The sequence below is a fragment of the Cyrtonyx montezumae genome, unplaced genomic scaffold (assembly GCF_038088225.1).
Source record: "Cyrtonyx montezumae isolate F1298 unplaced genomic scaffold, pur_monq_1.0 scaffold_3, whole genome shotgun sequence".
NCBI lineage: Eukaryota > Metazoa > Chordata > Aves > Galliformes > Odontophoridae > Cyrtonyx > Cyrtonyx montezumae.
Genome location: NW_027072034.1, coordinates 107,802,768 through 107,817,139, shown reverse-complemented (window position 1 = coordinate 107,817,139; position 14,372 = coordinate 107,802,768). Strand labels below are relative to the sequence as shown.

The window sequence follows — 14,372 nt, the reverse complement described above, 5'->3', positions numbered from 1 at the left end:
ACAGGACAGTATGTCTTTCCTGAGGTCAGCCTTTGGTTTGGATTATGAGTTTTCAGAAGCCAGTTCTTTTCCCCTAATTACATGGCTAAGAAATTATGTAATAAGATGATCCACATACATAAAATCAAGGGACGATACTGGGATGGAAAAATCTGTGTGTTAAGAGCTATCTTCTGGTCAAATAACTGCTTAGAAAGTTCACGTTTTAAAGTACCTGTTGTTGGGAAGCACAGTTTCTCAGGAGTTAACTGGATTCTCTGAGGAATCTCATTGAGTCAGTTAAGTTCTAAGTGAATTCAGTGACAATTATTGGATTCATGCTAAAAATATTACATGAAAATGAAATGAGTATTTAATACTTATTAATATTTTTATGCTCCAAACAAAATGAAATAAGGAACTCTTTCTGTGGGTGAGCTAGTTATAAGTAATTTATAATTATTTTAATCTTGAAGTTATACTTTTTACTGCTTTTGTTAAATCAGACTTATACTAGAAGCTGTCTTAGCATTTCTCATCTTCTGTAGATACCTGGGTACTGTTCTTCCCTCTTTTTTATTTCTAAGATTCTCTATATCTGACTACCACAAAATCCACATGTATTGCTGAGCTCCCTCCCTGCCATACTATTCCTTCAAGATGAATTTTTCTTTTTCCTTTTCCACATTTTCTCTTTCCTCTGTAGAAATGACTGTGTGCCTTTTTTTTTGCCTTCAAATGAAAGAAGGGAGGAGGAAAGGAAGGAAGGAAGGAAAGGAAGGAAGGAAAGGAAGGAAAGGAAAGGAAGGAAAGGAAAGGAAGGAAAGGAAGGAAGGGAGGAAGGGAGGAAGGGAGGGAGGGAAGAAGGGAGGGAGGAAGGGAAGGCAGGCAAAGTGGAGAATGGGAGAAAGTTGCCACACAACTAAGTCTTTTTACTTATTTAACTCATTTTAGGTAGTTCTAAACAGTGCAGAAAGGCATTAAACTCAGTGGTCTTCTCAAAGGCATTCTTGTTACTCTGGGAGACAGCTCTGGCGTAACACAGCTAATGCTGAATGATAGCTAGTTTCCTTCGCTGGGCTTTATTTGACTCCTTGCAGAAAGCCAAATATGCTCTACAATATGGTTTGTAATACCACATTATTCAAATTGTTCAATTTTCCAAAGTGTCTCTGTCTTCTGAGTTTCCTGGACAGTTAGCTACATGTTAAGACAACCTTTCCTGACAAAAATATGTTGAAAATGCTTTGATTTACACATCCAAAGGAAGGAGCAAAATTCAGATTTGCTAAAGTTTGAGAGCTCACAGCTAAAATTGAATTTGTCTATAGATCTCCTTTGAGTATATATGTAGATAAGTACAAAGTACTCATTGAACTGGAAAAAAACAATCCCTATACTTATGTAGTGAGAAATCTTTTTTTTTTTTTCCCTTTCAAATTCAGACCCTAATTAGTCCTATTCTATTTTTTTACACGTATAATGGGTATAAAATGCCATCTTTCAGAGTCATATAAAATATATTAATTGCTGTTTTGGAGCTGTCTATTATTATTGCAATGAATGTCTAAAAAAAGTCAGAAGAAAGTGAATCATTCTTACTGGTGAAACTTTCAATGGAAAAATATATATGTAAGACATGGACCCACACAGGGGAAGATAAAGGCTAAAAATAGAAATATCAGCAATCTCATTTTGTAATCCCCCTGCATTGAATTAATGGATTATTCAGAAATATAATTATACTCTATATATGATCATATAGAATATGTATCCTATGGTGATGGCTGGTAAGCCAGTCTTCACTTTTGTAGCTTGTAATTTTGGTATTTTGGAACATTTTGCTTCAATATATAGTAGGGATCAGCATTTCTTATTTTGTCTGTTTTATTTAGCACAGTAGCTTCCCTATTAAGAAGGCATACGGAAATATAGAAATGACATCAACTGAAGTTACACAGTCTCCTACTATCTTGTCTCATAAGCACATAGTTTTGTTTTGGACCTGGTATTTGAGGCGGAGAGGATCAGTGTGACTCAAATATTTGTCAGTGCCATGAGAGATTTTTTTTTTGCAAAGGTAAATTAGAAAAATCTCACTTACAAAGAAACCTACAAAGCATCAGAATTTGGATTGAATGGAGGCCCCAAAAACTCCCTAAATGTTGATTGTCAATATCCTTGTGTAGGAAACAGATTGATGGAAAGGCAGCAGTGGTAGATGGAAGAAGGGTGCCATACAAAGTGGACTGTCCTGCGTGAAGATTTCCTTATGACTAAAGGAAATGAGTGTAGGATTAGTGAACTATGGCAGTAGGTGTCCTACTGTGTCCTTGGAAAATCAGAAGTGTAGCAACATTGCAGGGCTCCTACAGTGTTTTGGGACTTGATCAATCTGCATACGGGTAATACTACTCTTCAGATATGTCAGCTTTGCTCATATTCATTTTGAACATGTTAACTCAGAGGTTTAAGAAAATGCAGCTTGTCTATGTGAAGAGTGATCCTATAAAACAATTAATTAGATAAATCACACAATCACATAAATAACAGCATGTTTACCTTTACATAGAAAATTCTTGAATACAAATAGCATAAGTTATTTAAGACCAATCTATGACCATTAATATTTGCAGGTAGTTGTTGCTTTGGTTCAAGATAAGCTACCTAGTTCAGGTTCTCAGTACACACTTCTTGAAAAGCATGGGTTTGCTTTTTTTAATATTCATTGTTAATAAAAGATTATATCTATCTTTACATAGGATTGGTATTTATGGATTGGTATAAGATTATCTTCTGTAAATGATTTTCTAAGTATTTGTAATCCCTAACTACTCTGCTATGGGTAGAAAACAGAACTACACTAGTCACACTAATAAATGCTTTTGTATTGTATCCGACTGAACAATTCAATATTTGCAAGACTGAAAAATGTGTAAATAAAGGGGAGAATGTGAAAAGTCACAGTGTTTATTTTACCAGTATTTAGTTAACTAGATACTGGTTAACATAGTATTTAGTTGACTAGATCTGAATAAAATATGTATATTACTAATAAATTTCACAGGGAATAAAAGCCATTAGGAAGGGAGAAAGGAAACTGAAAGTACCAAGCTTATGACTTTCACATCCAGAAGTCTGATTTTGCTTTTTTTTTTTCTTGTTTATTTTTATGCTTTGGATTTATAAATATTGCCCAGTTATACCTTGTTTGACTGTTATAGGACAGAGTGGCATATTCCATTTAGGAAAGAAGAAAGACCCTTTCTGCCATGCAATCTATAATTCTGGGCCTATTAACACAGTTTCTGAAGGGACAGCTCTTATTTTGATTCTTGCGGAATATATCATCCTGAACTTAATTTGTAAAGATTAACAGTCCAGAGCCTGAACAACACACAGAAAGCAGCCAGCACTGCAGTGCAGGGATGACTTGCTGCAACCTGGAACAGGGTCGGTAATTCTCTTTGGTGGGCTGAAGGGCAACTAAGCCATACATACCAGTCAATCTAAAGTGGATTTCTATTTAGTAAAATCAGGTCTTCTACCTGCTTTCAGCTTTCACTCCCTTATGTAGCTAAATACTCATACACTTATTTAAATTAGCCCATTGATGACAGTACAAGAACTTTATATAAGAGCAATTATTAACATATTTTGCTTTTCCAGGCATTCGGTTTTGGCTAGCAGCAGAGACACCAAACCAAGGAGTCAGGCCTTCAGGCTCACCTAGCACATTGTGCTGGTGGCTCTCCAGCTAATGCAGGGTTTCTCCAACACGGTCCCACTGAGCAGCACCGATGGGCACTGAGCTCAGCCTCTGTGGCGTGAACCATTCGTGAAGTAACTGCATGAAGTGCTTCCCAACACAATGCTGTGCAGTGGAATGCTGATTAATCCTCCTTTATGAGAATATGGAGAAGCATTTCCCATATTGTTATCAGAGAATAATCACCTCGTGTAGTGACACGAAGCACATGGGATCATATTACAGTGAGCTGCTGGTTGCCATGGTGACAAGAGTGGGCCTGAAACGCCAGCCACCCAGCTGCTGAATTGGAAGGAGAAGAAAACACAGCCCACTTCCTATGTGAAATGAATTACAAGAACAAGAAAAGGAAGAAAAGAAAATTGTCAACCCTTAATCAAATGTTCTCTTATTTTTAGAAACAAGCATGAAGAAAATGGAGACCATCTCTGTTACCTCTTGGGCTTCAGGAGCCCAGAGAGTAATGCCTCTGCATATATCACATGGAAATAAATCACAACAGTTTGTATTAGAAAAGTCACAGGTATCAGAAATGTCATGTGTGCAATGGGAAACAATAACTTGATCAGCCCTGGAGTGCCTTCTGTCTGCCTTAACAAATAAAATCTGTAGGAGTATATTAAAGTGGGTCTCAGCATAATCATAGAGTCAAAGTCGTAGGGGCTGGAAGGAACCTCTGGAGATCATTGAGCCCAAGCCCCCTGCTAAAGCAAGTTCCTACAGTAGGTTGAGCAGGAAAGCATCAGGCAGATCTTGTATATCTCCAGAGGTAATTCCATTATCTCTCCAGGCAGTCTGTTCCAGGGCTTTCTTACTCTCACAGTAAAGAAGTTTTTCCTCATATCTGTGTGGAACTTCCTGTGTTCCAATGTTTGCCATTGTCCATTGTCCTGTCATTGAATTTATCTGGCAAGCCTGACTGCATTTGCCCTGCATCCTTTTAATTTTCACCTAGAAAAAGTTATTAATATTCCAGATTGTTTTACAGCATCTCTTACTTTCAGCCTTGCTGCACCACAGCAGAACAAAAGAGGCATGAACATGAAATACATTTAAACGCAGCAAATCAGTGATGCATAGAAAACACAATTCATTTTCCAGTACTTCTCATTTTTGGAAGTGGCTTCGTATTTTTTATCATCTTCTGTAATAAAATATTTAAAAAGCAAGTTCATTGACCTAATTGCCTCCAGCAGCTAACATCTACATATGAAAAAGGATCTGGGTGCCTGAAAGTCAGACCGTGGCTTCGTTTTGCAGAGCACAGGGCAGACCCCAAACAGGCAGATGAGGCCTCCAAAACCTTATTAAAAATGCAGATATTTGTGGATACAGTGGGCATGGTCACTTTGGCTTTGCAGTTCATGTGTGGATTTTTGCAATAGACTTTGACGCACAAGACTCAGCACAACTTAGTAGGAAGAAAAAGGTATTTAAGAAAGAGGTTTGCAATGCTAAGCAGAAGAGACCAGCAAGATACTCCAAAACAAGAGCTATACCTGAAGATTTTGCCTCCTTCAGCAGCCTGCTTCAGAAACCATTTGGAGGCTGAATTTCTCATCTTCCTCCATGAATCTTGATATCAGAGTTGTTCCTTTGGATGAGGACAGCTTGTCACCACCATCTTTCAAATTACAACACACTCTAGAAGCATGACTCAGTAGCTCAAATGTTATGATACTCATTTGCAAGAGATAGTCCTGTTTAGCTTTCTATCTACGTTTTATGTTTGGCAGTCACTGGATGTAGACCAGAAACACTTCTCTCAACAGCGGTGAGAAAGACCAATTTACCACACCCAATTCTCACTGGTATAAAGGATAATGTTCCTTTCTGATTTACAGACTGAATTCCCTGGTAATTTACGTTAAGCAGAAGCACTGAAAGAATCCACCTCTATCTTAGAATGTTCTGATATATCACTTACTGCATAGCTTGCTCACTTTTTAGGAAATCCAAATTTAAGTTTGAGAAAGATGTGAATCTAATCTTTTGCCTTCCCTGTGAATCCTCTAGTAAATATGCTGTGCTATGAAGAAAAAAGATAAAGGAATTCTTCCTCCTTCAGTCACATTTTTAGGAAAGGCAGCCTACAACTCATGTCATGCTTCTTTGGCTCTGCCCTAGGCATGCCCTGGGACTCCCCTGAATATCACAACTCCCTTAGCACCTGAGACGCAGAGCCTTGTTTCTAAACTCACGTGATGGCAAAGTTGGGTGTAGTTTCCAAGCTACTGTATCTGCTCAGAAATGAAAACCAGGGAGGCCAGAGGTAAAACAAAAAAACAATGTGAATGTGGTTCAGCTGTAGGCAGGAGCTGAGCAAAATCTTGCAATACCACAGCTGTAATTTTAGGACACAGGTATGTATTAACTTAAGAATTTTCCTGAGCATATGCTTTCCTTACTGCCATTTCACAGACGTCCTCTATAAATAAATTATTCTTAAGACATGGATTCTGCCCAGAATTTTACAGTCTAAGGCTTTGACTATGTATTTTGTACTCTTTGGGCTGATTTGTGTAGCTCAACATGACTAGGGTTGATAAAAATGTGAGAAAGAAAATATCTGAAAGACAGAAACATGGTTTGAAACATGCACATTTACTCTGTGAGACTCTGGGAAGTGAGCAGGGTTTCCACATTTATTATGAAAACACCAAGATTAAGTAGAAATCCATGTTACAACCACAGCATGTATTCAGAATTTTCGTTACTTCTGAAAATACCAAATTTGTCCCTTTCTGCACTCCTTAAACTTACATACTCACTGGAAAAAGGAATATTTTCCCAAGAATTTATAAGTCTGTTAATTAGCTCACAGTAATATTGATTTTAAAGTAAGCCCTTTGAGAAATTTAGCATCAACGATAACTAGCATTTATCTCAAGTAATCTGAATAATGGTATAATATAGACTCCTCAGAGTTTTCATTACTCAAATGAAGTGAAATTATCTTTGCAATATACATTCAAGACATTAATATGTAATTTAGGTAAGTATTAATAATTGTTTTTTTCAATTGTTATGACTGAATAGGCAGACAGAGTTGGGTCAACAGTGTTCGTAGTTAAGCGGGCCAAGTGTAAAATCAGAGGTAATTTTTTCAGCTGCCACCTTATCCGTGCAGCTAATTTGCATGTGACAATTGTGGTGGTTGTAATGAATCAGTGCTACGAGGAAGAGGAGATAAAAATAGTGGAAATTTTTCTTACAAGAATCCTTGTCCCAGCTATCAGTATTGTTTAATTAACACAGTACTTTAATTAACTATAATTGTTGTGTGAAAGGTGTGTGACTGCATGTTCATTGGAATATCAATATTTGAAAGGGTTTTGATATTAATGGTTAGTTCAGGTTCACTTTTGGAAGAGCTGAATGTGAACCAGAGAGAGACCTTTAAAACATGGGTAGAGTGTGACTTGAGGTCTGCTGGGACTCCTTTTGAAATGAACCCCACTTACGTCATCTTCTGTCGTCATACATAGTTTGAAAATAAGAGGTCAAATTCCCTGAGTGGTATTGTGCTTTAACTGCTTGGAATTGCTATCCATTGCTCTTACCTGTGACTAAAATAATGTTTTTTAATTGATTTCAATAGTAGTTTATTATTACTTTATGAAGAAATAACTGCAACATGGAAAACTGTCTTCAATTTACCTCTGTCTTTTCGTGAAGATTTTAATTGCTGAGGAAGTCGTAAAGACTGATAATAGAACAGAATGAGAATTGAGGATAAGTATCAATGTCAGTAGTTTAAAGGTAGTATAATTTTAAAAGAATGCTATCAAATGATTTGTGATGTGCTCGGTCCATTCTTCCTAATATATTTTACAATCAATTTTTATTTTTTCCCTAAGGCAGAATTTCATGCTTCTGCAAGGGATTTTTTAACATAGTCTTTTCAGGTTTGTAGGTGAAATAACAATTTCTTCAGTATCTGCAGGAATCTGATAAATCACTGTGACCTTAAAGTACGAGTTAAACATTTCACTCAATAATCATTCTTACAGATCTTGTCTTCATGTTAGCAGTGGCATTACTAGCGAGAGGCAACATTTCACTCATACTGAAGCTTTCTAAATTCTGGTTGTTTGCCAGTTCTCACTGGGAGATGAAATGTGCAATACATTGCCTGAAATTTGTCACTAATAAGAAGTGGTTTTCTTTATTAAAAACTGCATTTCTCTAGTCATTTTTCACAAACCTCTAAGGAATAACCTCTTCTACCATGTGGAAAAGCTATGTTGTGATGAAAATATGTAAACCTGTGGCATGTGATTGAGACAATGGAAAAGGATAGACATGGTTATTCAGTGTGTCCTTAACCATCTTGTAAGGTGTCTTTAATTTGTTCCCAGACAGAAGACAGTTTAGATACCTTTTTCAAAGGGATGCAGTTGACTGGGATATTATCATTAAGTGAGTGAGTAGTAAAGTGATATGCAATGAAGACAGTACTGTTTTAAGTGAGCAGTTGAAAATATGCTTAATGACAGGACTCCTTCCCATTGGTGTGAGATGGCTGCTTGCTTTGCCTCTTCCTTCTCTTCTACTTAGGTTGGAAAGGAAGAGGAAGAAAAGAGCTTTCTGGTGCTATTGGTCTCTGTTTTCTATCTTTAAGCATGCATAATGGAAGACTCTTGCTGTTTGCCCCTGCCCAGCTCCACCTCTTATTCTCTGAGTGGCAGGAGTGATAGTACTGCCAAAAAACCCACCTAGGTGTACTACCTGATATATTATCCATTATTCTATCTGTGCCAATTCATATTTCCAACAACTTTGCTAACCCAATTACAAGGTTTGCTGTTCCGTCTCCATTTGGTTGCCCCCTGTTGCGCTACTGCAGTGACAAGTCTCAGGCAGACAGTGATTCACTGCAATACAAATTGGAAGAAATAGTGATAAGACCCTTCAAACAATCACCAAGCCTTGCCTGTGGTACACATAGACTGTGATCTTACTCGCTGTGATATATTAGATCCCACCGATGCTGACATTACAAAGTCCCTACTGATAGCATGTTGAAAGTGCTTCTGATTACTACTTGGGTAGCTGCAAGAGGGCAAAGGAGATCATATAGCTCTATCTAAGAAATAAACACTGAGGGATATACCAGTGCTACCCCCATCAACACTATAGTAGGCACAGGAGTCATCTTTCCCTTACCCACACCTACTGTGTTCTTGGGCAAATCACCTCCAGTGGCACTTGGCACCTGCAGCTCAATTTGGTCTCAATGTGAGTAGATTCAAACTGATGAGCAGCAGTTCTTACACAGCTATAGGTACCAGATCCACTGCTTTTCCTTCTCTGGCTGACACAGATGAGAGAAGAAAAAGCTGGTCTAGTTGCTGCTGCCAGTACATAGACAGAATTCTCCCAGATCTTCAATTCTAATGTAATGTTATTTACTTTTATAAAGGAAAGCAAGAGTCTCATATGCAAAAATGTTAGTTCTTTCTTTCTTCTTCTGGTTAGTTTTTACTCAGTTTACACATAGGGATGCATAGGTCTTTGCCTCTTCCTTTTTCTTTTTTTTTTTTTTACAACTTTGATTGCGATTAAAATCTAAGGAACCTCTCTCTGATTTTTATGAGATTGTCACTCTGTTAGTCAAGGTGAAGATCAAGAATAAGATGAAAATGCATATGCAGGCAGTTTATTTCCCACACTCTTTCACTTTCCAACTTTAGTAGCTGAGTTTTCAGATAAGTCTAGTGATATATCTGGCAACTGTTTTATAGTTTACCTGCTATTTTTATTTTACTCAAATGATAGAAACCAGACACTTTTTTTTTTTTTTGGAATTTATTTGCTCTAGGTCTGTAGCACAGAATATATATGAAGGAAGATTAAAGACATAGGCACTAAAGAGGAACAATGAGAAACATACACATGTACTTGCCATCCTAATATGTTCTTCTAATAAATATATTTTAATATCTTCAGGGACAAATCTTCAAAGTGCTTTTGTTTCTAAAGGATGTAGAATATGTTTAGTCTTTAAAAAAAATCTTTTAAATTGTTCTGCTTTGGTAGTAGATGAAGTTGTCTACAAGTTTATGAATCTTTTGCTGTGACTGGATTTTAGAGGTTCTTTGAGACATTTAATTTATTTAAACTAGGATTTTTTTTACTAATAGAGGCAGTACTTAATGTTGCAATAAACCTGCATGCTCCAAATTAAATTGTTTAATAAAGATTCTGTATGTATATACTTAGATACTTCTGGAATCTAGCATTAAAATTGAAAGCACAATTTTTTGGAAAGGGTGCCAGAGCTGATTTTGTGTGGAACATTCCAAATAAATGCTAAATAAAGTCTTTAACTCATACTAAAACATAATGGCTTTTGCACTAACTTGTTTATAGGAGCTATCTCAGTCTTTGGCAGAGTTTCTGAGTTTTCTAAATTATATTATTTTTCATATGTTTCCTACTATTCAGCCATTTTTCTTCTGTTTTTGAGCCCAACTGTTCTGTGAAACTTACTCAGGAGATGAGTTTCCTCAGTGTGCTTACAAAAATAAAGATGATATTCATGAGAGTAGTGCAGAGCCACAGAGCCCAGAGAGCATCAGCTGTAGTCTTCCCTCAAGTGAACTTTGGAAACAGAGTATTTCTAGTTCATATGTAAGCCTATCCCTTGCATGACAGGAATTTCAACAGTATAAACTGAAATTGATGAGATCTGAATTTGCCCTAGTATAAGTAATTTTTATATATTCTTACAGCTCTAATTCTGAGAATTAAGTTTTCCTTCTAAGTTTTCCTATAGATTTAGGGAAGCTGCAAGATCACCACAAAGCCTCTTATGCTTTTATTACATAATAAGAACATAATAACCTCAGTAGAGATTGCTGTCCCATATTTTCTGTTATAAGAACCTGTATTCTCTTGTATATAAGCAAATAAGTTAAATCTTTAGACTGAAATTCTCTAAGTGTCTACTAGAATTATTTCTTTGTGGTGAATGTTTCAGCTAATACAGCTCAGGTATTTTTGAGACTGAAATAATGTGAAAAGGCATTATTGTATTCATATTCATTTTAATTAAATTTGCCATGTCATCTCCATAAAATTAACTAGGTTAACTTTGGCCCAGCATATAATAAATATGTGCACAGCATCTCAGAGAATGGAGACAAACTCTCCTCTTGTCCCTGATCTACTAAAACAAAAAGAAGGAAGTGAGGCTTTCCTCACTCTTGATGTAGGAGGATGTGGAAAGAGGCTGGAGTAGAGCAAAAAGAGGTAAAAAGAGAATCAGGGCTTGAGTTTAATGGGAGAATGGAAGCAGGCACCAGGGAGATAGAAATAAGGGGGGCTGCTTCTTTCAGCAGCTTTCTATGATCAATTTACTCTTCTTTGTCAACAAGAGAGAATTATTATCTAAAGTTCCTCCATTTGCTCTTGTGGAGAGATAAAGAGCAGGCTTAGTCCCTTGGTAGGAGTCAACAGGATCTGTTTTACAGGAGGGATGAGTGGCTGCTGATGTTGAAAGTGATGGTAGCACAGGAAAAGCTCCAAAACTGGAGCACATGAAGACCAGGTTCTTGCCTTCACAGACTGGGGACAAGGAGACAGCTTTAATTCCAGGCTTTCCTGAATTTAAAAAACAACAGCAACATGAAACTCTAATGGCAAAGAAAATATAATTGACCTTGAACAGAAAGAAAAAACAATAGTAAAGAATTAATAAAACAATGCTGTCCCTGCCAAGCAGCAACTTGGCACAAACAGGCAGGATTTTTCCTGTGCCTGAGTATTTGTTGAACTGGGTTTTAAATTTCCAGTATTTTAAACTGGGTGCCAAGGTTATTGACACCAATAAACAGTATGTAGTAGCACAGTGATGAGTACACCCTGACTGTGCATAAACATCGTACAGTGATGAGGGGTGAAATCTGAAGAACAGCAAAAGGAAGTGAAAGCAATGGCAATAAACAAATTGCTGCATTTATTAAAATGAATGAAAATATGAAGTCTGGGTGTTTTTTTTTAGATAGGATCTTCTGTTGGCTCAATTTGCATCAAGCCATTTATGCTAGCTGTTTCTAGCAGCAATAACATAGAATGCAGGGTTGTTTTTTTTTTTCCCCAGTTCTTTCCTTAAATTTACAGCCCCCTTTAGGTTAATTAACCTAGAAAGGAAAAAAAGAGAAATGACATCTTGCATGTGTTTGCTAGGAAGATAAAAATGGTATTAAACCCACCTTATCACTACCAGTGTTTGCACAGTCTGTGCTTTGCACACTCTTATACAACATGATGTACTTAAAATGACATGATTGCACAGCTTCTCCCTTCAGAGTAGCATTGTTCTGATGCTATGCACAAATTCTTTCAAGATATGATTTGCAGCCTTGTAGCCTTAAATCATACCCCTTACTGTGAAATATAATTTTAAATGTAATAGCTTTGCAGTGTTTCAATGATTGCCTTAAAAAGACCTCCCCTAGATTTTGCAAGATATTCTGCAGAGTAGCACTTGAGAGTCCTCAAGAGTACATCTGTAAACTAATCAGTCCATCTGAAAGGAAAGAAGATTTAGCAACCGAACAGAGTGAAGCGCTGCTTATTCCACTGTGCTTTTTGAAAGAAAGCCGTGTTGCTGTGGGACAGGAGATTTGATATTCAGAAATAATTCATACCCTTCGTTAAACCCTGATTCAGCAAAGCATTTAAGCATGTTCTGTTGTGAGCTTCTCAGCTTTTGATTTTGCTGCTCCTTAAGGTCTCTACTGAGTCAGAAGCAGCAAGCTAAATAGAAAGGTGGAGATAAAGTTTTTCACGGATCTGCTTGCATAAAGCCTATTTCATGGTAATGTTAAATGACAGCAAATAGTAAAAATTCTTCATTTTAACAAATTAGCATCATAAGGCTCCATCAGGAGTAGGAGTTCAGAAAGGTCATCTGCTTTTCTGCAGGATTGCTTCATAAATGTAATAGTTGGGAGTTTTTTATCTTTTGGTGTGAAATGTAGTAATCTATAAAGGAATGCAGGATTGCCAGGCTACTTTGAATTGTCTTGGTGTGATCTCTGGCTGCAATTCAGATTTTTTACTACTTGTTTTGCCTTCTGTGACTTCTAATAATCACTGACAGCTAATCTAGTACCTTATGCTTCAAATGCTAAACCTTCCACCTGTGTGTTGCCAGACTCCTTCAATTGCATATTGTATGGCCCACTCTTCGGATGAACTACAGGATCATCTTTTAGGAGTTATATTACCCTCTTACTTAGCTGTATGATGTCTCCTACTTCTAGAAGATCCTAAGAATAGAGACTTGAATTGCAGACTTACGGATTTTTGTGAACTTCTGTGTATTGTTTAGACAGATGGTGTTTAACTTGTGTTTGCATGTTAAGAATTCTTTGACCTGTCTGAAAGCAGATAAGAGCAGTGACAGTTAACGTTTGGGTTGCACTGGTACAGCTAAATTCAGGGGGAGGGAACCATATGGAGTTTGTGGATACCACTCCCCCTCTTAGTTTGCTTCAGCTTTTTATTGATAAGTAATTAAAGAGTCTTATCCATTCTGCTTTTCTAATTATATGTTAAGTATTTTCAAGACTGGATTAAAATGAACATAACTGGGTGATGTAGGAGGAGAATGAAAAAATGAAGAATTTTGGAATATTTCTATAGTCACGTCCTTGGTTCCAATCAAATGAAAGAAGGTTCATATGGTTTTTGGGTTTGTTGGGAGCTCCAGTTTCTCTACTGACATGAGTGCCAGCAGTATAGAAACTGTCCACAAGTTCAAGTTTCCTCCCCCCGTGTTTTGTCAATGCGTCAACGAATACCATCATCAGTAATTTATTAATCTTGTCAAATACAAAAAATTCAGCAAAGCATTCTCTTCTAAACCCAGCAGAAGGGACTTGTTTCAAGCTGTTGAAGTAATCTGTTCTTTTTTCATTTTATTTCTGCTGTTTTTCCTCTCATTTTAGGGAAGCAACGTAATGGAGGACCAAGACCTCTTGGAAATAGGAATACTTAACTCTGGACATAGACAAAGAATACTCCAAGCAATCCAGCTTCTCCCAAAGGTATAATTTCTGCCATTATCCAAGTGAGAGAATGAACACCTACAGCTTTCACATTATTTAAATCACTTTTGAATGGGAGTAAACATAATTCCCTACTGGTCTTATTACCATTTGTTATATGTGCAAAGTAGAATAAAGTAATATTACTCTGAATCTGCTTTATATGGACATAATTAACAAACAAAGAAAAGGAGAGTAGAATCTGTAATTTCAAATTATAACTTTTTAGAACTCATTGTAATTACTTCTAGTTTTTCCATCTTTTTATATACTCCATCATTACACACGGGCAAATAAGGCTGTCAGTGAATACTGGATGTTTGACCTGAAAGTACTTTTCCCTTTGAAGCAAGAATTATATAAGCATTCTTCATACCTTCGGATGAAGCATGTTTTTCTTAATACCTGTCTTTCATGTATTTGGAGACTTCCTGCAGGCTCCCTATTAGACTTGCTGCTTTGTATTTTTGTTTCTCAGCCGTGGACATAATAACTTCCAGTCATTTCCAATTGTTTCTTAGTGCTAGCTGATTTAAGCTACAAATTTTAAAATCAGTGGTATA

The 14,372-nt window shown here is 36.8% G+C and overlaps 1 protein-coding gene across 6 annotated transcripts in view; it reads left to right on the top strand.

The window, feature by feature from the left end:
* The window catches only part of ANKS1B (ankyrin repeat and sterile alpha motif domain containing 1B), a 197,915-nt gene that overhangs the window by 13,017 nt on the left and 170,526 nt on the right, over nt 1-14,372 (top strand). For all 6 annotated transcript variants that reach the window (XM_065742741.1, XM_065742736.1, XM_065742740.1 and 3 more), the window contains exon 2: nt 13,711-13,809. In XM_065742741.1, coding sequence (XP_065598813.1) covers nt 13,711-13,809 — 99 coding nt within the window. The remainder of the gene's footprint in view (nt 1-13,710; nt 13,810-14,372) is intronic.